We start from the raw sequence: 20,120 nt of genomic DNA, 5'->3' as shown, positions 1-20,120 counted from the left end.
AGCTATTCTGTAGATAGCATGACTAATTAAATCCAGTTCCTTAAAGTTCAACTTAGTATTATAAATAAAACTCTAGTCCACTAAAGTCTAGTGTATTAATGATGCCAAGTGTTTGGTCTTAAGATTCATAGACAGAACTATATTCAGGGTTTCAACAATTTCTCGCCTTGGCTTATTTCCTTGGATAGTAAAATTGAACTCAATGAAGTTACGTAAAAGTACTCTAAAGGGCAGTGACTTTTACTTTGATCATTGTGGGGATAATTGGAATGTCCAGTGGACCTGTGAATCAGGCAGTATGTCAGTATCCTTTGGAACAATGCTTGCTTTTCATATAGCATCTTTCCTATTTGAAGATGCTGTTTAGTGATCTACCTTAAAGAGTTTATATACTTTGAATTACTTTTCTGTAGTGATAAGTACGTACCTACCTATCCATATACTCTTGCCTTACCCCCCTATTATGAATAATAGCACAGATTTTTGAGATGGTTGCTAGGATTCAGGGCATATAATCTATGGCCATGGAGCAAGACAAAGTTAATTATAATTTAGTGGATTTGAATCAGAGACCCTGGCCTCATTGGCACCATGCTCTACCTAGATAAACAGTTATTTCTTTTGCTAGGGGGGAGCCAAAGACATGGTATGGTGTGCCATCTCATGCTGCAGAACAACTGGAGGAGGTGATGAGGGAGCTGGCCCCTGAGTTATTTGAATCCCAGCCTGATCTCCTACATCAGTTAGTCACCATCATGAACCCCAATGTGCTAATGGAGCATGGTGTGCCTGTGAGTCTTTTTGCATCTCCCTTCAGTATTTTAAATTTAAAGTTATGTACGCTTTTGATTAGAGTCACAGTATATGCTTGTTTTGTAATGGGAAATAAAAGATCACATCATCTTCAAGCCAAATTAGAATTGATACTCTGAAGGGAACAACATTTATTTGATTAAGAATGGGGTGTTGTAAAGTATGAATCACATTTACCTTATGTATAGCAACCTATCAGAATAGCCATGTTTTCAGTATATCCTGCTTTTAATAAAAATCTCATATTCTTTATTATCCCCATTTAACCAAAGTATAAGTATTTTAAGTGGTTGTTCTAATAACTAATGCTTATCCTTGTGGAGATCATATTCCCATATTTCGTATAAAGATTTCATAGCCTCTTTTTCACATGAGATAATGAAGTAAAAATATACAGTGAATACCGTTTCTGCTTTTAAACTTTTAGGTTTGAAAATGATTATTAAATTTAAGCTACGAATACCTGATAAAGTATAAATTTAATGTTTGCTACATGTAGTCAAGTAGTCATCATAACCTTATTAAGAAAGTAGATCGAGTGATAGTAGTAATGTCACTCTGTCTTTAAAGAGTAAATTTATGCAGAATCTGGGACTTTTCAGAAGACATAGTATTGTCATAAAACAAAGAGATTCAGGAAAACTGATTTGGGGGGTCTCTCCATATGACATATGAGCTAATCAATTAGTTTCCAGAAAAAATTATCCAAAAGTAGGATGAAATTACATCCTTTCCCACTGTTTACAACACGGGAATGAAAGGAATAAAAGAAAAATTCTCTTAACTGTAAAAATTTTATTAGGTTGGGAAACTAGTAGCTCATGAGAGCAGCATTTTCTCCTTGAAAATTTCTTTAGGCTGTAAACTCTTGTCATGAATTACTATAATTTACAGTGACTATTTTAAGAAGGTGAAACTGACTACTGCTTCAAGCCTGATACTGTTTTCTGGTCTGTGTAGGTTAATGCTTTATTGTTTTAAAGTTTGAAAAATGCTTCTGAAATTGACATAAAATGTTTCCCTTTTTTGTTGTTTTTCTTCTGTTTTGTTTTTGTACCCTGTTCCCAATTTGCATTTAGGTGTATAGGACGAATCAGTGTGCTGGCGAGTTTGTTGTGACGTTTCCTCGGGCCTATCACTCTGGATTTAATCAAGGCTACAACTTCGCTGAGGCTGTGAACTTCTGTACTGCTGACTGGGTCTGTTCGATAGCAAGTAGCTGTTGTGTCTACTAACAGCCCCGGAAAATGCATCTTAATTGCTGTGCTTGCTTAGCTGGGGAGGGGAGGGCCCACGGATATTTCAGTGGAAACTGGAATGTCTCTTGCCATTTACAGAGTTCCAGGTAGTTTTTATTCGGAAGATTTTATAGTTCGTTACTTCTCATTTGCTACTTTCTCATTTTATTTGAATTTTAAATGGGCAGTTGATGTTTTCTGAATCTTTTTCTGAGAATGTAATTCCTCTAGTCTTTGTTTTCTCTGAGCGCTTTTGGATTTTAGAAGGGTGACCACATCTTTTCAAGAATTAATTGTACCACGTTTACAAATATCTAGCTCTGATTTTTATCTTAAAATATCCAGTTCTGATATTTATGTTAAAATATTCCTTTATTTTTTTCCTTCTGATAATTAGGTGATTTTATTCTTCCTGCTATTTTATGTTTTCTATATTCTTTTAAAAAAATTTATTTTAAAGGGCAGCTATAATATTGAGATCTCTGTGGGCTGCACTTTTGTGTAAATGGTATTGCCATTGATTGCTATTTTGCTTTTAAATGAGGTAGATATCAAAAAGTAATTAGTTATTTTTATGTCATGTCGGTGGGGAAAAGACTGCAAACCTATCATACACTCTTTTTTTTTTTTTTTTTTGTGGTACGCGGGCCTCTCACTGTTGTGGCTTCTCCTGTCGCGGAGCACAGGCTCCAGACGCACAGGCTCAGCGGCCATGGCTCACGGGCCCAGCCGCTCCGCGGCATGTGAGATCCTCCCGGACCGGGGCACGAACCCGTGTCCCCTGCATGAGCAGGCGGACTCTCAACCACTGCGCCACCAGGGAAGCCCTAGCATACACTCTTTGACTCTATTTTTCTTTCAGTGAAGCTGTTTTTTGTCACCTCTCCTGACATTTGGGGGGATATTTTTTAGTAATATTGGATCTTATATTTTCTGTGGGCACCTTAATTTGTTAAATTTCATGATTAACAATATTGTTTCCTTGGCTAATGAATGAAATTGTATAATGAACAATCTTACATGACCTAGTAATTCTAAACTTCTTGTTAGAAAGCAACAGGAGCAAGACTGAGGTTAGGACTTTGCCTTGGACTTGAACTCTATTTTAAAACCTCAGCTAACATGTATTATGTATTTATGATTTAGGTGTTCCTTGGCTAGGTAGGTGTAGGGTGGGAAATGGAGGTGATTCAGAGATGAGTTAGAGATGATTTCTGCCTTTAATGTGATCACTATTATTGATGTTTGATCTTGGACAGCACTTTTTTTTTTTTGGCTGTGCCACGTGGCATGTGGGCTCTTAGTGCCCCAACCAGGAATCGAACCCGCAGCCCCTGCCGTGGAAGCATGGAGTCCTAACCACTTGACCACCAGGAAAGTCCCTTGGGCAGCACTTTTTTTTTTTTTTTTTGCTGTACGTGGGCCTCTCACTGTTGTGGCCTCTCCCGTTGCGGAGCACAGGCTCCGGACGCGCAGGCTCAGCGGCCATGGCTCACGGGCCCAGCCGCTCCGCGGCACGTGGGATCTTCCCGGACCGGGGCACGAGCCCGTGTCCCCTGCATCAGCAGGCGGACTCTCAACCACTGTGCCACCAGGGAAGCCCGGGCAGCACTTCTTGTTTTTTTGTTTTTTGTGGATTTTTTTGGCTCTGTTGGGTCTTCGTTGCCGCACGCAGGCTTTCTCTAGTTGTGGCGAGCGGGGGCTACTCTTGGTTGTGGTGCGCAGGCTTCTTGTTGCGGAGCACGGGCTCTAGGTGCACAGGCTCAGTAGTCGTGGCTTGCGGGCTCTAGAGCACAGGCTCAGTAGTTGTGGTGCATGGGCTTAGTTGCTCCACGGCATGTGGGATCTTCCCGGACGAGGGCTTGAACCCGTGTCCCCTGCCTTGGCAGGTGGATTCTTAACCACTTCGTCACCAGGGAAGTCCCGGGACAGCACTTTCAGTTTCACTGGTCCTAATTTTTTTTTACCTACTGTGTAAAGATGCTAAGGTTCACTTAACCTCAAACAAGTGAGATGATATTTGTGAGAGAAGGGTGATATAAATGAAAAGTAAAAGCAGCTTTGTATCTGGAATGAAGTGATGGTACTGATTTTTATAAGCCACAATGGACAATCAGTTGTATTTTATGTGGCTTCCTTGTATATTGTATCAATAATAATTAAAAACTGCAAATCCTACAGTTTTGTTTTTCTTCTTGCTCTTGTTTTAAGTATTTGAGAAATGTTTAAAGAGTAAATTTCTGAGAATTAAGAAATGAAAGAATTGTATATTGTTATTAGACAAGATAGTCGCCAATCATAGGCTCAGTATATATATTTTCTTGGGAAAGATTGTTTCTTCGGAAGAGTCCGGAAATAATGCTTGATTCAGAGATAGTCTTGTACTCTGGAACTCTGATTCCTGTGATTCCCTTCTGCCTTTCTCAGAATGGAGGCGAGCTCTAAAAGGTGTTCTTAAAGGTCCACTTTCTAATTTTTTCTGTTTTATATTATGGTTTTCAAATACAAACCAAAACTTCAGACACCCGGGTTTTTCCACTTGAGGGAAAGAAAGAAGCTGGAGAGAGAGAGTTTGTGTAGCATAGCTAGTATCAATTTGTTTTAAAGCTTGATAGATTTTCAGAAGTTATCTTAAAAAGTGTAGCTGTTGATTTATGAACAGTGATCATTTAGTGATTTATTTCACTTAGGAAAATTAAAGTATGTAATCTCATGGTTTCACTTTGAATTCTCTTTAGGCCAGACTGGTAGTTTTAAAAATAATCTCTAGATGCTAAAATCTAAATTGTCTTTTGCTTTGGTCCTTATAAAAAATAAAGTTAGTCCATGTGAACTGCTTAAGTAGTGCGTTCTTCCCCTCCCTCCCTCCCTACCTTGTATTGATAGTAGCATCTGTTGTTTGTTCTGTGGAAACATCAATGCTGAATATGTCCAGTTATCCCTTGATAGCCTGAAAAATTTTTTTCTTTTTCCTATAAGAGTGGTCTCATACTAGACTGGTCTAAAAGAGTTTGCTGCCTCATTTATATATCAAGGAACTCATACTTCTTGAGGTACATAATGAGTAGAAAATCAGCTTAGGCCAGAAGCTCAAGATCTCACATTATGGGAATTTCCTGTGGGAAGGGCTTTGAAATTCTTGCTGGGCGGTAAGGGTTTAATACTTACAGTTACCTCTTATGTTCAAATGGACGTTGTTATTCTCTGTTCTTTATAATAAAAGAGAGGATCTGGGGGGCAAGTAGTGGTTCTGTTCTGGAATGTGTTATAAGCAAGTAATTTAATTTGAGAATCTTGTTTTCAGTTGCCCATTGGCCGTCAGTGTGTCAGTCATTACCGTCGGCTGAGGCGCCATTGTGTCTTCTCACACGAGGAACTAATTTTCAAGATGGCAGCAGATCCGGAATGCTTGGACGTGGGGCTTGCCGCCATGGTGTGCAAGGAGTTGACTCTCCTGACTGAAGAGGAGACACGGTTGAGGGAGTCTGTTATGCAGATGGTGAGTTTGCTGAGTACGTTTCCTGTAGTTGATACTGCTCACGGGATATACCAAAATTTAAACCAGTGGAAAGAATCCATTTTCATCTTTGATCCCTGTAGAAGTTGAACGCAAAAATTACTGGTTTGGAGAAGATTTCCCACTTCTGTACTTGCCGTTTTGGTTTCTTTAAGTTGAAAAAGTTTTAGGAGTCTTGATGTCTTCATCTCCAGAGTTTTAAAAATGCAGTCCTATCAGGTAGAATTTCTTAGGTATGTATGTATTTTTTAAAATCTCCTACATATAGTATTACTTCTTTAAGCAAGAAAATTCAAAAATTTTTTTCTCTCTCAGCTTTGTAATTGAATAAAAATTATGTTTCTGGTGATTGCAGACTGTCAGAGTTAATCAATCTGTGTTTCCCTGCATTCTAAGTTTTTAATGACTATAAGAAGGACCGAATAACCCAGTGTTGGGATTTTGAATGCTTAGAATAAACTAAACATTGATCATATTGAAATGGGTAGTAAATGAGAAAATCTGTGTCTTCAGCCACATCTAGGCCCATTTTCCCTAACCCTCCCTACATAGGTAGCCTCGCTGGGTTTGTACCATGCTTCCTCCTGCTCTCGTAGAGTCCACTTTCTTTCTTTCTTTTTTTTTTAAATAAATTTATTTATTTTTGGCTGCGTTGGGTCTTCGTTGCTGTGCACGGGCTTTCTCTAGTTGCAGCGAGTGGTGGCTACTCTTCCTTGTGGTGCATGGGCTTCTCATTGCGGTGGCTTCTCTTGTTGCAGAGCACGGGCTCTAGGTGCGTAGGCTCAGTAGTTGTGGCTCGCGGGCTCTAGAGCACAGGCTCAGTAATTGTGGAGCACGGGCTTAGTTGCTCCGTGGCATGTGGGATCTTCCTGGACCAGGGCTCGAACCCGTGTCCCCTGCATTGGCAGGCAGATTCTTAACCACTGCACCACCAGGGAAGCCCTAGACCTGAAGAGTCTTAAGACAGTGAAAATAGTTTTAAGCTAAGGAAGAATACAGTGGACTAGCAATTTGGATCTGAAAAGTAAAGCTGATCCAATTTAACTACTCTGCTCATTGGCACAAATGGGGGGAAAAATCTATAAAAGAAAATATAAAACTATACATTTTAGAAATGATATAAATACTATTATTACAAAATATTTAAATGCTGGTTATTTTTAAGAATTTAAGTTGACTTAGAAATAAGAATACTTGCTAAATGGTTAGCTTTCTTTTTCTATTTACTTGAATTACCTGGGAAAGAAACAAGAGTAAGATGCAAATGCATCTTCTTAAAACATTTTTTTTTACATTTTGGGGATATGTTAACATATGCCTGATAGTTACTATTCTCACTTTATACCTGTATTCTTAAAGCTTTGTTTTGATTATGTTCATTTATTTATTTGTTTTAAATAAATTATTTATTTATTTTTGTCTGTGTTGGGTCTTCGGTGCTGTGCGCAGGCTTTCTCCAGTTGCGGTGAGCAGGGGCCACTCTTCGTTGCAGTGCGAGGGCTTCTCACTGTCATGGCCTCTCTTGTTGTGGAGCACGGGCTCCAGGCGTGCAAGCTTCAGTAGTTGTGTCACGCGGACTCAGTAGTTGTGGCTTGCGGGCTGTAGAGCGCAGGCTCAATAGTTGTGGCACGCGGGCTCGGTAGTTGTGTTTCGCGGGCTCTAGAGCTCAGGCTCTGTAGTTGTGGGGCACAGGCCTAGTTGCTCCGCGGCATGTGGGATCCTCCTGGGCCAGGGCTCGAACCTGTGTCCCCTGCACTGGCAGGCAGATTCTTAACCACTGTGCCACCAGGAAAGCCCTGATCATGTTTTTTTATTAACCTTTTGTATTTTATTATTTGTTTTAACAAGACTTTTTTTTTTAGAGTGTTTTAAGTTTATAACAAAGAGAGAGAAGGTCCGGAGAGTTCCCATTTATCCCCTGCCCCACCTATGCACAGCCTCCTGTGTTACCTGTATCCCCCACCAGAGAGGGACGTTTTTTATAATTGATGAACCTACACTGACGCATCATAATCACCCCAAATCCATAGTTTATATTATGGTTCACTCTTAGTGTTGTGTATTTTATGGCTTTGGATGAATATATAATGACATGTATCCATCATTAAGGTATCATACAGAGTATTTTCACTTCCCTGTTTATCTTCTCTGCCCCCCAGACCCCTGGCAAACACTGATCTTTTCACTATCTATAGTTTTGCCTTTTCCAGATTGTCATATAGTTGATATACAGTATGTCGCCTTTTCTGAATGCCTTCTTTCACTTAGTAATATGTGTTTAAGGTTCTTCTGTGTCTTTTCATGGCTCAATACCTCATTTCTTTTTGGCACTGAATAATAATTCGTTGTCTGGGTGGTTTATTTAACCATTCACCTACTGAAGGACATCGATTGCCTCCACGTTTTGGTAATATGAATAAAGCTGCTGTAAACATGTGTGTGCAGGTTATTGTGTGGACGTAATCTTTCAACTGTTTGTGGGCTCTCTATTCTGTTCCATTGATCTATTTGTCTATTTTTTCATTAATACCACCACATTGTCTTGGTTACTACTGTAGTTTTTATAGTAAGTCTTGAAGTTGAGTAGTGTCAGTCCTCCAGCTTTGTTCTTCTTCAGTGTTGAGTTGGATATTATGGGTCTTTTGCCTTTCTATATAAATTTTAGAATTAGTTTGTCAATATCCATAAAATAACTTGCTGGAATTTTGATTGGGATTGCACTGAATCTACAGATTTAAGTTGGGAATAAGTGACATCTTGACAGTATTGAGTTTCTCTATCTGTGAACGTGGAATATCTCTCCATTTACTTAGTTCTTTGATTTCATTCATTAGTTTTGTAGTTTTTTTCCTTGTACATATTTTGTTCAATACCTTAGTACAGTTAAACCTTGAACAATGTGGGGGTTAGGGGTGGCAACCCTCCACTGAATTGAAAATCCACATAGAATTTATAGTCAGGGCCTTCCCTGGTGGCGCAGTGGTTAAGAATCTGCCTGCCAATGCGGGGACATGGGTTTGAGCCCTCGTCCGGGAAGATCCCACATGCCACAGAGCAACTAAGCCTTTGCACCACAACTACTGAAGCCCGCTCACCCTAGAGCCTGCAAGGCACAACTACTGAGCCCGCATGCCACAACTACCGAAGCCCGCACACCCAAGAGCCTGCGAGCCACAACTACTGAGACCGTGAGCCACAACTACTGAAGCCTGCGCACTCTAGGGCCTGCGTGTTGCAACTACTGAGCCCACGTGCTGTAGCTACTGAAGCCTGCGTGCCTAGAGCCTATGCTCCACAACAAGAGAAGCCACCGCAATGAGAAGCCCACGCACTGCAACAAAGAGTGGCCCCCACTTGCCACAACTAGAGAGAAATCCCACGCACAGCAATGAAGACCCAATGCAGCCAAAAGATAAATAAATAAAATAAAATAACTTAAAAAAATTTATGGTCAGCCCTCTGTATATGCTGTTCTTTTGCACACATGGTTCTGCATCTGTAGATTTAGCCAACCACAGACTGTACAGTACTGTAGTATTTACTATTGAAAAAAAATCGGAATGTAAGTGGATCCACAGAGTTCAAACCTGTGTTGTCCAAGGGTCAACTGTATTTCATTTTTAGGGGTGCTAATGTAAATGGCATTATGTTTTTAATTTCACATTCCACTTGTTCATTGCTGGTATATAGGAAAGAAACTGACTTTTTTTTTTTTTTTTTTTTTTTTTTTGCGGTACACGGGCCTCTCACTGCTGTGGCCTCTCCCGTTGCGGAGCACAGGCTCCGGACGCGCAGGCTCAGCGGCCATGGCTCACAGGCTCAGCCGCTCCGCAGCATATGGGATCTTCCCGGACCGGGGCACGAACCCGTGTCCCCTGCGTTGGCAGGCGGACTCTCAACCACTGCGCCACCAGGGAAGCCCAGAAATTGACTTTTGTATATTAACCTTTATCCTGTAACCTAGCTGTAATTGTTTATATTAAGAGTGTTTTTGTTGATACTTTCAGACTTTCTACATAGATGATTTTGTCATCTGTGAACAAAGATGGTTTTGTTTCTTTCTTCCCAATCTGTATACCTTTTATTTCCTTTCCTTGTCTTATTGCTTAGCTAAGACTTCCAGAACGATGTTAAAAAGGAGTGATGGGAGAGGACGTCCTTGCCTTGTACCTGATGTTAGTGGGAAAGTTTCTCATTAAATATAATGTTAACTACAGGTTTTTTTTGTTTTGTTTTGTTTTGTTTTTGTGGTACGCGGGCCTCTCACTGTTGTGGCCTCTCCCGTTGCGGAGCACAGGCTCCGGACGCGCAGGCTCAGCGGCCACGGCTCACGGGCGCAGCCGCTCCGTGGCATGTGGGATCTTCCCGGACCGGGGCAGGAACCCGTGTCCCCTGCATCGGCAGGCGGACTCTCAACCACTGCGCCACCAGGGAAGCACAATGACTGGAATTCTTTACTGTAAAACGTCTCTGATCTGTTAATATGCTGGTGTTTGTTAAGCTCTAAGTTGGAAGGGATATAATACACAGCATTTACCTTCCGCCAGATTTACTTCTTTATTTACTGGTGTGTAAGTACCTTGCTCAAGTAAGTAGAAACTGTAAACGGAACCCCCTTGTCTATTAAATGGAAGTCTTTGTAAAATGCACTTCAGTGCCTTTACTTTCTTAAAGTGGCATGCTGAATTTGATAAGCTTTTTTTTTCAACTTTGATATTTTTTTATTGACATATAGTTGATTTACAATGTTGTTAATTTCTGCTATATGGCAGAGTGATTCAGTTTTACATATATACTTTTTTACATTATGGTTTATCACAGGATATTGAATATAGTTCTTTGTTCTATACAGTAGGATCTTGTTGTTTATCCATTCTGTATAGAAAAGATTAACTTTCTTGGGAATTCCCTGGTGGTCCAGTGATAGGACTTCGCACTCTCACTGCTGAGGGCCCAGAGTTCAATCCCTGGTCGGGGAACTAAGATCCTGCAAGCTGCAGTAGGGCGGCCAAAAAAAAAAAAAAAAAAAAAGAATAAAATTTGTTAAAAAAGATTAGCTTTCTTTTCGATGCCTTTTTGAAGTAGATTATATTTAGATTTGCATAGTTTAATTTTACATTTCTTTATCCTTGCATATGTTTGATCAGTGTTATTTTTAGATTATAGATTACTAATATTTCTGGTTCAAGGGTATATTGTCCCTGGGGACAGTAATTTTTATTTTCGATTGATCTTTTTCTTATTTTATATAGGAAACAAAACCACATAAGACAAACAAGAACTTCGTGAATTATTATGTAGTAAACTTTGTTGTCATCACAGTATGGTCAGGAAATAGAACTTTTATCAGCTAGCCAATATTTTGTAGTAACTATAAATAGAGTGTAACCTTTAAAAATTGTATATACAAAAAGGCCTTTAGGGCAAAATACATTAGAAAATAATACTAGTAAATACAAAAATATTGGCTTACTGTGCAAAAAAAATCTGTCAGCCATCTTCAAAGTACCTCCCAATTATAGATTCCTTTCCTTCCCTCAAAAAATGACTTTTAACATTTGTAGTAATCATTTCTTGCATTTAAAAATGTTCCCTCAGTCACATGTGCATTCTTAGACACCAAGGTTTAGTCTTGCTCATAAAAAAAAAATTGGTGGTGTTTTTAGAAAGTATTTTGATGATGTGCCATTGTACCTCCCATGTTTATATTGTCAGAGTAGAAAAAAATTTAACAACTGAAGTTCTCTGATGCTCGAAAGACTGGAAAGACTTGATGTAGTGACATCAATTGTATTTCAGGGCGTCCTGATGTCGGAAGAAGAAGTGTTTGAACTTGTTCCCGATGATGAGCGACAGTGTTCAGCATGCAGAACCACCTGTTTTCTCTCTGCTCTCACGTGTTCCTGTAATCCTGAGCGGCTTGTGTGTCTCTACCATCCAACTGATCTGTGCCCCTGCCCCATGCAGAAAAAATGTCTTAGGTATCCAGAAGTTTCTTGTAAAACTTCTGTTACCGTCTTTTAAAATTAATGTCAGTACTGTCCTTTGTAAAGCCCTTCCCTGTGTTTGGACTGGTAACCTCTTTTCTGTTTGCCTCCTTGCTTGAGGACCAGCCCATTAAAGTTGGCCCTAAACTTGGCACCTAAAGTTAGTTGTTTTATCAAGTTGATTTCACATGTTCCTTGTCTCTCCCTGAATTAAAACTCTGTGGGCTTCTTAGATTTTCTCTTTATGTAATATACCAAAACCCCATTCCCCTGGCCATTTTACTTTCCTTAAGCTGATTGTATGTCAATTTTAATTTATTTTAAAGTTGTTGGTTTTTGGAAGTTTTTATTTTCTTGTGTGGTGTTTTTTTTTTTTCAGATATCGCTACCCATTAGAGGACCTCCCTTCTCTGCTGTATGGTGTGAAAGTCAGGGCACAGTCGTATGACACTTGGGTCAGTCGTGTTACAGAAGCATTAGCTGCCAACTTCAACCACAAGAAAGGTTACGTTTCTTCCTTTCTAAGCACACACTGAAATGGTTGTCACTTTGCAAGAGGCGTTGTTTTGTTTTCCTCCAGGAAGGAAAAATCCTAGGCTTCATATGAGATTTGAGACTAATGGGTTGGTTCACTACAGAATTAATTTCCTGTTTGAGAATCTTCTTTTAAGTGAAAAAGTTGATGTAAAATGGGACAAATAGCTAACTTGCAGTAGATGTATCATATATTTTTGGGAACCCCATTGTTACCAGTGGACTAACATTAAAGGCTTATTGAGAAAGAGAAATTGTCTATAAGGATTAGAAATGAGCACCTGGTCATAAGCAAAAGTATTATGTATTGGTGAGATTTTCACAGCTGTGGTGTGTTTCTGCTAATTGGTTGGTGAATGGTTTTTTATTTTCTGTGGTCATGGTATACGGCTTTTAATTTTTTTTTACAGATTTGATTGAATTACGAGTAATGCTGGAAGATGCTGAGGATAGGAAATATCCAGAAAATGATCTCTTTCGAAAACTCAGGGATGCTGTAAAAGAAGCTGAGACCTGTGCTTCTGTGGCTCAGCTGCTTCTGAGCAAAAAGCAGAAGCACAGGTAAGACTAAGAAGAGCTGAGTTCTCCAGTGGTTTTCTGTTTTGTTTTGTTTTGACCAGAATAAAGGCAAAGTCTTAACTGGCCTTTGAGGCCCTGCCCTGTCTTTTGAGGCCGTGTTTTCCCTCCCCCAGTAATGCCCTAACCATGTCTCCTGCTCTCCCTTCTTTCTTGCTCCACCCTGAACCCTCTCCCTCTGTTCTTCATACACACCAGTGTCTTCCTGCTTAGGGCCTTCATGCTTGCTCTTGGCTCTGCTTGGAGTTCTCTTCCCCTGATACCCAGGTGGCTTATTCCCTCACTTCTTTCATGTCTTTTACAGACGTTGCATTCTTGGAGAGGCCTTCTCTGATAACCCCTGTAAAATTGCAGCCTTTTATTCTTCTTTCCTGCTTTGTTTTTCTTCTGTCCCTGTCACCTCCTGATAGACGAATTTACTTATCTATTATCTTATCTCCTTCTTCCTTTCCCAGCCCCACTAGAAGGTATGCTAGAATAGAATGTTGGGGATTTTCATCCTTTTTCTTATTGCTGTGCTTTGAAGAATGCCTGGCACTGCGTAGGTGTGCACTAAGCATTTGTAAATAAACGATACTCCAGGCTGAAGGCAGGTGGCAGCAAAGAGTAACCTGGGTGCCGGGGAGGCTGTTGTTACAGAGCTGGAAGTATGTGCCCTTAATTTCATGTAATTCACGTGTGTTTAATTCCCTGTGGTATTGTTTCTTAGTAATTCCAACACGTTTCTTGTATCTGAATGCCTTCTTCTATAGCAGTTCACATTGGGTCTCTAATTACTTTATATGTTTTTTTATATTCTGTTTTATCAGAGAACTTTTCTTAGCAACATCGATCAGTGACTCTTCACCTGTCATTGGGTCACTGACCCCCTTGGAGGATCTGGCGAAAGCTTAAAGACCCTTTTCTTAGAAAAATGCACATACTGACATAGTTTTGAATCAGTTTCTGAGGGTTTATAGTCTCCTAAGCCAGGTTTTAAAGGTCTTTGTTCTATATCTTAAGTTTCTTGAGGTAGAAGATTTAGTTTTATCAGTGAACTTAACATTTTACTGTGAGGAATTTATTAAATGTTTGAAATGTTTAATACTTGTGAGATTGGAGGAACTGTAACTTGGAGAGTTGAATCTTTGAGTCATTACCCGAAGAGCTGAACACTTAATTTGGAAGTGATCACCATTGCAGTGAAATCCCTCAAACACTAGTATTCTGGGATTTCTTGGGTTAGAATTCTAAAGAGACTAGAAACCCCTTTGATATGGGAATGACTGTGAATTTTTCTTACTTACGTCTCAATATTATTTCACATCAGGCAGAGCCCAGATAGTGGGAGGACTCGGACCAAACTGACAGTGGAAGAGTTGAAGGCCTTTGTCCAACAGCTTTTTAGTCTTCCATGTGTCATCAGCCAAGCTCGACAAGTAAAGGTGGAGTATCACATTCTTTTCTGGGTAATATCCTTTGTAGTATGGGCTCCTGTTTTGGGTAAAGAGAATAGTGTGTCGAGATTCGTTTTTTTGTTCTGTTTGTTTCTTTTCTCAAATAAGTGCTGCTATTTAAGGATTTTTAGTAGGCAGTAAGAACTCTTGGCTTCATTCTTGTCTTTGATTCCCCCTTTAGAATTCTGGAACTAAGCCTAGTTTAGAATATTTTTTTCTATATTAATTTTAAGCCAGACCCTCCGTTTAATTTAGATGTAATTGAAATGTAAAAAATTAGTTAAAGGAATCTGAATGTATCAGTGATTACTAGTTCATGAACTTTTAAAAATGCAGAACTCTGAAATTACCAGGGTCCTCATGGTTTAATGAATATGTAAAATCTCAAAAGTATCAAATACATGAATCTGCATAGTTAGTAATCTTCTGATAGTTTGTGGTGTGTTTTTGTGATTTGGCGATGGCTGTGTATCTAAAATGTTTTTTACCAAGATTATCAACCATGAAATCCAGTATCAGTTGTGTTGTCTTAAGCCCATGTCATAAGAGCGTTTTGCTGGTTGACCATGCTTTCCTTCCTGAGAGACTTTCTTTTCTAAGCATCTGACACCATACTCTCTGGTTTTCTTAGACTCACAATTCCCAGTTCCTTCTCTTTAGGGAAGCTTTTTGATTTCTCCTTGGCTTGGCTTCTAAGTTTGGAGTATATTGGGAGTCTTGGCCCTTTCTTTAATATCTTCTTTGGTGACGTTAAATATCACCTATGTCCAGCTGATTCCCAGCTCTGCCTTTCTTCTTTTCTGCAGACTCGTACATCCAGTTGCATACTCTGCATTTGCCTTTGGCAGACTAAAAGACATCTTAAAAGCCTTCTAATGAATCAAAATTCTTGATTCCTTTGTTTCCCTTATGCACCACATTCCACCTCTAAACAGGTGTTCCTATTGTATTCTTTCTAAAACGTCTCCCAGAGTGAACTAGTCATCACCTCCACTGCTTCAGTTAGGCTCTGAACCACTGGAATCTGCCACTTAGGTTACTGCAACAACTTCTTAACTGGTCTCTGTTCTTGTCCCCGAAAGTTTATTTTTTATTCAGTAGCCAGAGTGATTATGTAATAAAATAGGAATAAAATCATACCACTACCATGTGGTTAAAATCCTCCCAGTGGTTCCCCAAAGCCATTCAAATGAAATGCAAACTCATTGCAATTAATCTATAAGGCACTATGTAATCTGACCTCTGCTTATTCCTTAACTACTTTCTCCTGCTTCCACTTCGCTCCGCATCAGCCACTTAGGAGCAAGACACAAGCTCATTCCTCTTTAAAAGCTTTTGCAGTGATTATTTGCCCTGCCTGAACTACTCTCTTCCAGGTCTCCATGCGGTTTCCTCCTCTACCTCCTCATTTTAGTTTTGGCTCATCTGTCTTTTGTGACCATCATTGCAAAGTAGTATGCCCCTCCTCCCCATTCCCTCTGATCACTTTTGTATTATATCGTATTGTATTGCCCCATTTGATTTTCATAGCACTTAAAACTAACTGAAACATTTTATTCATGTCTTCACTGTCTGGCCACTTACATTAAAATACGTGTTCCTTGAAGACAAAGGCTTTGTATTTTTGTTTAATGCTGTATGCCTAGAATAGTGCCTGTAACTAAGTCAGCAGTCATTAAATATTTTTTGAGTGAATTAATCATATTTAAAAGTAGGAGTATGTAATTACAGAGAAACATATTTTTGCCTTTATCATATCTGTTCGGTGCTATGATGCTGAGATTATTAGATAGTCTAGAATTTGGTAGTTTGCCTGAACTGTATGTATTCCATACTCATTTTGTGTCTTTTAAGTTTGTTTTTTATTTTTATTTTTTGATCTTTTCAGAATCTACTGGATGATGTGGAAGAGTTTCATGAACGTGCTCAGGAGGCCATGATGGATGAAACCCCAGATTCTTCCAAACTGCAGATGTTGATAGATATGGGCTCTGGTCTCTACGTGGAGCTACCTGAATTAGCCCGACTAAAGCAAGAGCTACAGCAGGCTCGATGGTTGGACGAAGTACGACTGACCCTGTCAGATCCACAACAGGTCACTTTGGATGTCATGAAGAAATTGATAGACTCTGGGGTGGGGTTGGCGCCCCACCATGCGGTGGAGAAAGCGATGGCTGAGCTTCAGGAGCTCCTCACGGTCTCTGAGCGATGGGAGGAAAAGGCCAAGGTCTGCCTGCAGGCAAGGTGAACACATACGTTGGGGACTGTCACGTCTTTAATAACTAGATTAGAGAGTGGAAAGGGAGGAGGAACATGAGGGTCTTAATTAAATGTTTTGTGCCTTCCCTGACTGGTCACTAAGTTACCAGATTGGGCTGTTTACAGACAGTTTCAAGTATTGTGTGCACACTGTGTGCAGAGTACTTGTTTTAATAAGAGCCCTTCCATTACTGATGCTCTAGTTAGGAGCTAAGAAATATAAAGCTGTGTTGCAGTATGTTGTTAACTGAGAGGTCCAGAAAAATCCTAGAGGGATTCAGAGGAGGAGAGGTCATTACTAGCCTAGGTGGTCAGAAGAGACGCTTGAGAGAAAGGTAAGAACTTACATAGAGCCTGGAAGAATGAGTGGGATTGAAGTGGAAGGGGAGGTAAGAGAAATATCCTAAGCTAAGCTTAAGGAATGTGTAGGATGTGCTCAGGTGACAAAAGTGAAGTGGTCTTCACATGAGGGGGGATTCATGCAGGAAGGTAGAGGGAGATACGGCAATCAGGCAGGGTTAGCATCGGCACCCGTTGGACTGGTGGGATTGAAGTACAGCGCCCATCAGTTTGACGGTAATGCTCTTTATGAAAGTGTTTTTTCAGCACTTAAGATTAGTGTGTGTGTAATTTCCTTTGTGAGGATGAGGAAGCCGGGACGCTTACAGAGATCACGTAGCTGTCAAATAACAGCACAAGCGTAAGCCTTTTCCGCTTCACTCCAGCGTCTCCATGTACTTAACTGCTTCGCCAGTCACGTAGTTTGCATGCATTTGATAGGCTTTCCCTCAGATGATTTGATCAACACGGTTCTGTTCAGCCAGGAGAAGGCTCCACACGTGCTGGATGCCAGATGCCACTGAGAATATATAATGAAGTTTATAGCTTTTCCTCTCTGAAGCATTCAGATCACTCTATGTCTTCAGATTCATGGTGGTTCTAGGAGGTGGGAGCATATTAAATGGGAAAAGTTAAATAACGTTGGAGTGCGGACCATGATTTGGTACACCTGATACAACTGACAGTAGTCTGCTGAGTGAAATTTTATTGCTAGTAATACTTGAAAATTTTCTTTTTCCCATTTCCCTACATTTAACCAGTTTTAGTGATTTTTGCCTCCAGAATGCCTTTTGAATCTCTCTTCTTCAACTCCACTGTCACTGACCTAGTTTCATAACTGTTACATTTTCCCTCGATCGTTGCAATTCAGTGAGTATTTATGGAGTACCTACTACACGCCAGGTGCTGTTTCTAAGTGGAGGCCATAGGGAAAAGACACAAGGTCCCTGCTCTAAAATAGAGCCGACATAGTGGGGAGAGTCAGGTGAATAAGTGAATGAGTGTGTGAATTTCAGATAGTGTCGTGAAGGGAATAAAGTTGGTAAAGAGAGGACTGATGGGGTTGGTGGGGATAGTGGGAAGGTGAATCCTCCCTTTTCTAGCTCCTGTTGAGTTGTCTTTCTGAAACGCATACTTCGTATTCTTCATCTCTTAGCATTGGTTCACTGTCACCATTCGTTTCTGGCTATCTGCCTCCTTTGTCTTTGACCATCTCTCTGTGCCTCTTTCAGAACGGCTTTCCTCAAGATTCTGGCCTAGACCACTTCTCACTCTTTACACCTCCTTGGAAATTTCATCTTAATTTCTTGTCTCCATTTACCACCTTTATACTGATTAATGTCAAATTCTCATCTGTAACATAGATTTTTTTTAATAGATACCGTCTGCCTGTTAGATAATTCCATAGGATGTCCCATCAGTACCTCAAATTCCCCATATTCAAAATTACCCTTGTTAACTCCTTCCCATGCTCTTTCCCTTTGTTCCTGTTTTCTTTGACTTACACCCTCTTTCACTCATTTGAACAAGCCAGAACTTTGGAAATTAACTTTGACCCCACCCTTCTGTTTCTTTGCCGTCAGACTCAGTTAGCTACCAAGTCATGCTGATGATATTTCCTCAGTGTTTTTCACTTTCATTCTTTTTCTCTGGACTGTTGTTACGGATGACCTGGATCACAGCACCAGGTTCTGTCTATGACCTCACCCCTCAGTAAGCCATTGTCCGCACTGAAACTAGTATTTTCCTAAAATACAGCTGTGACTGTTTGACTCCCTTGCTTAAAGCCCTTCACTGTTTCCCATTCCCCTTGGGATGAAGTTCACATTTCCTTAACCTGACTTATAAGGCCATCTGTAATCTAGCCCTTTGCTTAAATATCTACCCTCACCCCTTGCCATCCTCCCTCTTGCATTCTGTGTTCTAAACATAGTGATTCCTCCCCCTGGTTCTTCAGACCTGCCGTGTTCTGTCTTATCTCTGAACCTTTGCACATGTTTATTTTATTCCCCTGTGGAACACTCTTGCCCTCTGCCCACCCGCTGTGGCGCACCTCCACCACCCCTACCCAGTGTCTGGTCCCAGGTTTCCTGACTAGTTCCTATTCAGAAAGGGTAAGCGAGCTTAGAGGTCACTTCTGGGAATTCTTCCTTCACTGCCAAGTCAGTTAAGTTCCCGTACTGTATATTCTGATAGCATCTTTACTTTCCTTTAGGATTGCACTTACAGCGTATTGTAACTTTTTATTAATAATCACCTCCCCCCAGATGAAAGAGTTTCTAAGGCAAGGACTCTGTCAGTCTTGTGCATTCATCATCTCTAGGACCTAGCACAATGCCCAGCACATAGCAGGATTCATGGATGGTCAAACTGTTTCCACGCTCAGTAGCTTCCTGTTGCTCACATAGGAAAATTCATGTCTCTCAAGACCCCTCAATCTGCGTCTTTCTTTCCTGCCAAGTTCCCCTGCTTCTTGCTTTTACTCCTGCCCCACCTCCCATTCTCACCATTCCCCATCTTAAACTTATTTTTAACTTATTTTTAAATTTTTCTCTATGTCTTTGTTCATTATATTCCTGTTGTTTTTCCTTTAACCCTTCACTTGACCAAATTGTACTTCTTCTTTAAGGCCTAATTCAAAACCCTTCTCAACTCCCCCAGGCAGAATTAATTACTGCTTCCGGTGATAGTGAACCTATAGTAATTTGTTCTTAGTTCCCAGTACAAGTATCATTCTTACCTTGTATTTTGATGAGTTGAGGATAAGGTCTATGTTTTATTCATCTTTGTGTAACAAGGTGTTAATGAAAGTAGTTGAATTAAATATACTTGGTCAGCGTTAATGGGTTTCTAGACTGCTGCTTTCTACATAGCTGTTTAATGTGCATCTCTGACAATTTCAGATATTGTGAAGAACTAAAGTAGAAGTAATTTAGTGTAGTGAAAAAAAGAGCATGGGATCTGAGATTCATTCTGAGTCAGTGTTTCATGTGTGCCATTTACTACTTTAAATGACTTTGGGGAAAATAATCTACTTTGACTTAAACTTTTCTTGTCTGTAAAATAGAAATAGAGGTAATACCTGTTTTGCCTCCCTTATAGGATTATGGTAAGAATTAAGTGAAGTCATGTGTATGAAAGTTCATTACACATTCTAAAATGTTATTTAAGTGTTGGTAGTAGTATTTTGACTTTTCCTCATGCATCCACCCTATTTTTGTGTTTTTTAAGACCACGGCACAGTGTGGCAAGTTTAGAAAGCATCGTGAATGAAGCTAAGAATATTCCAGCCTTTCTACCCAATGTGTTGTCCCTGAAAGAAGCCTTACAAAAGGCTCGAGAATGGACAACTAAAGTGGAAGCTATTCAGGTAAAGAGCCTTTTGAATTGTCCTACCATTCAGGTAATGCTGTCTCATAGA

At 40.1% G+C, this 20,120-nt stretch overlaps 1 protein-coding gene across 1 annotated transcript in view; it reads left to right on the top strand.

Annotated features, from left to right (window-relative positions):
* KDM5A (lysine demethylase 5A) overlaps positions 1 to 20,120 on the top strand; it is an 87,008-nt gene that overhangs the window by 31,480 nt on the left and 35,408 nt on the right. The window contains exons 12-20 of the mRNA XM_030834746.2: positions 629 to 791; positions 1,893 to 2,012; positions 5,356 to 5,550; positions 11,368 to 11,549; positions 11,935 to 12,059; positions 12,500 to 12,650; positions 13,975 to 14,089; positions 15,990 to 16,345; positions 19,931 to 20,069. Of these exons, the coding sequence (XP_030690606.1) occupies positions 629 to 791; positions 1,893 to 2,012; positions 5,356 to 5,550; positions 11,368 to 11,549; positions 11,935 to 12,059; positions 12,500 to 12,650; positions 13,975 to 14,089; positions 15,990 to 16,345; positions 19,931 to 20,069 (1,546 nt within the window). The remainder of the gene's footprint in view (positions 1 to 628; positions 792 to 1,892; positions 2,013 to 5,355; positions 5,551 to 11,367; positions 11,550 to 11,934; positions 12,060 to 12,499; positions 12,651 to 13,974; positions 14,090 to 15,989; positions 16,346 to 19,930; positions 20,070 to 20,120) is intronic.

Source organism: Globicephala melas, chromosome 10 (genome assembly GCF_963455315.2).
Source record: "Globicephala melas chromosome 10, mGloMel1.2, whole genome shotgun sequence".
In the NCBI taxonomy this organism is placed as follows: domain Eukaryota; kingdom Metazoa; phylum Chordata; class Mammalia; order Artiodactyla; family Delphinidae; genus Globicephala; species Globicephala melas.
The sequence above is the reverse complement of the archived record's forward strand: the minus strand, read 5'-3'. Positions and strand labels throughout refer to the sequence as shown.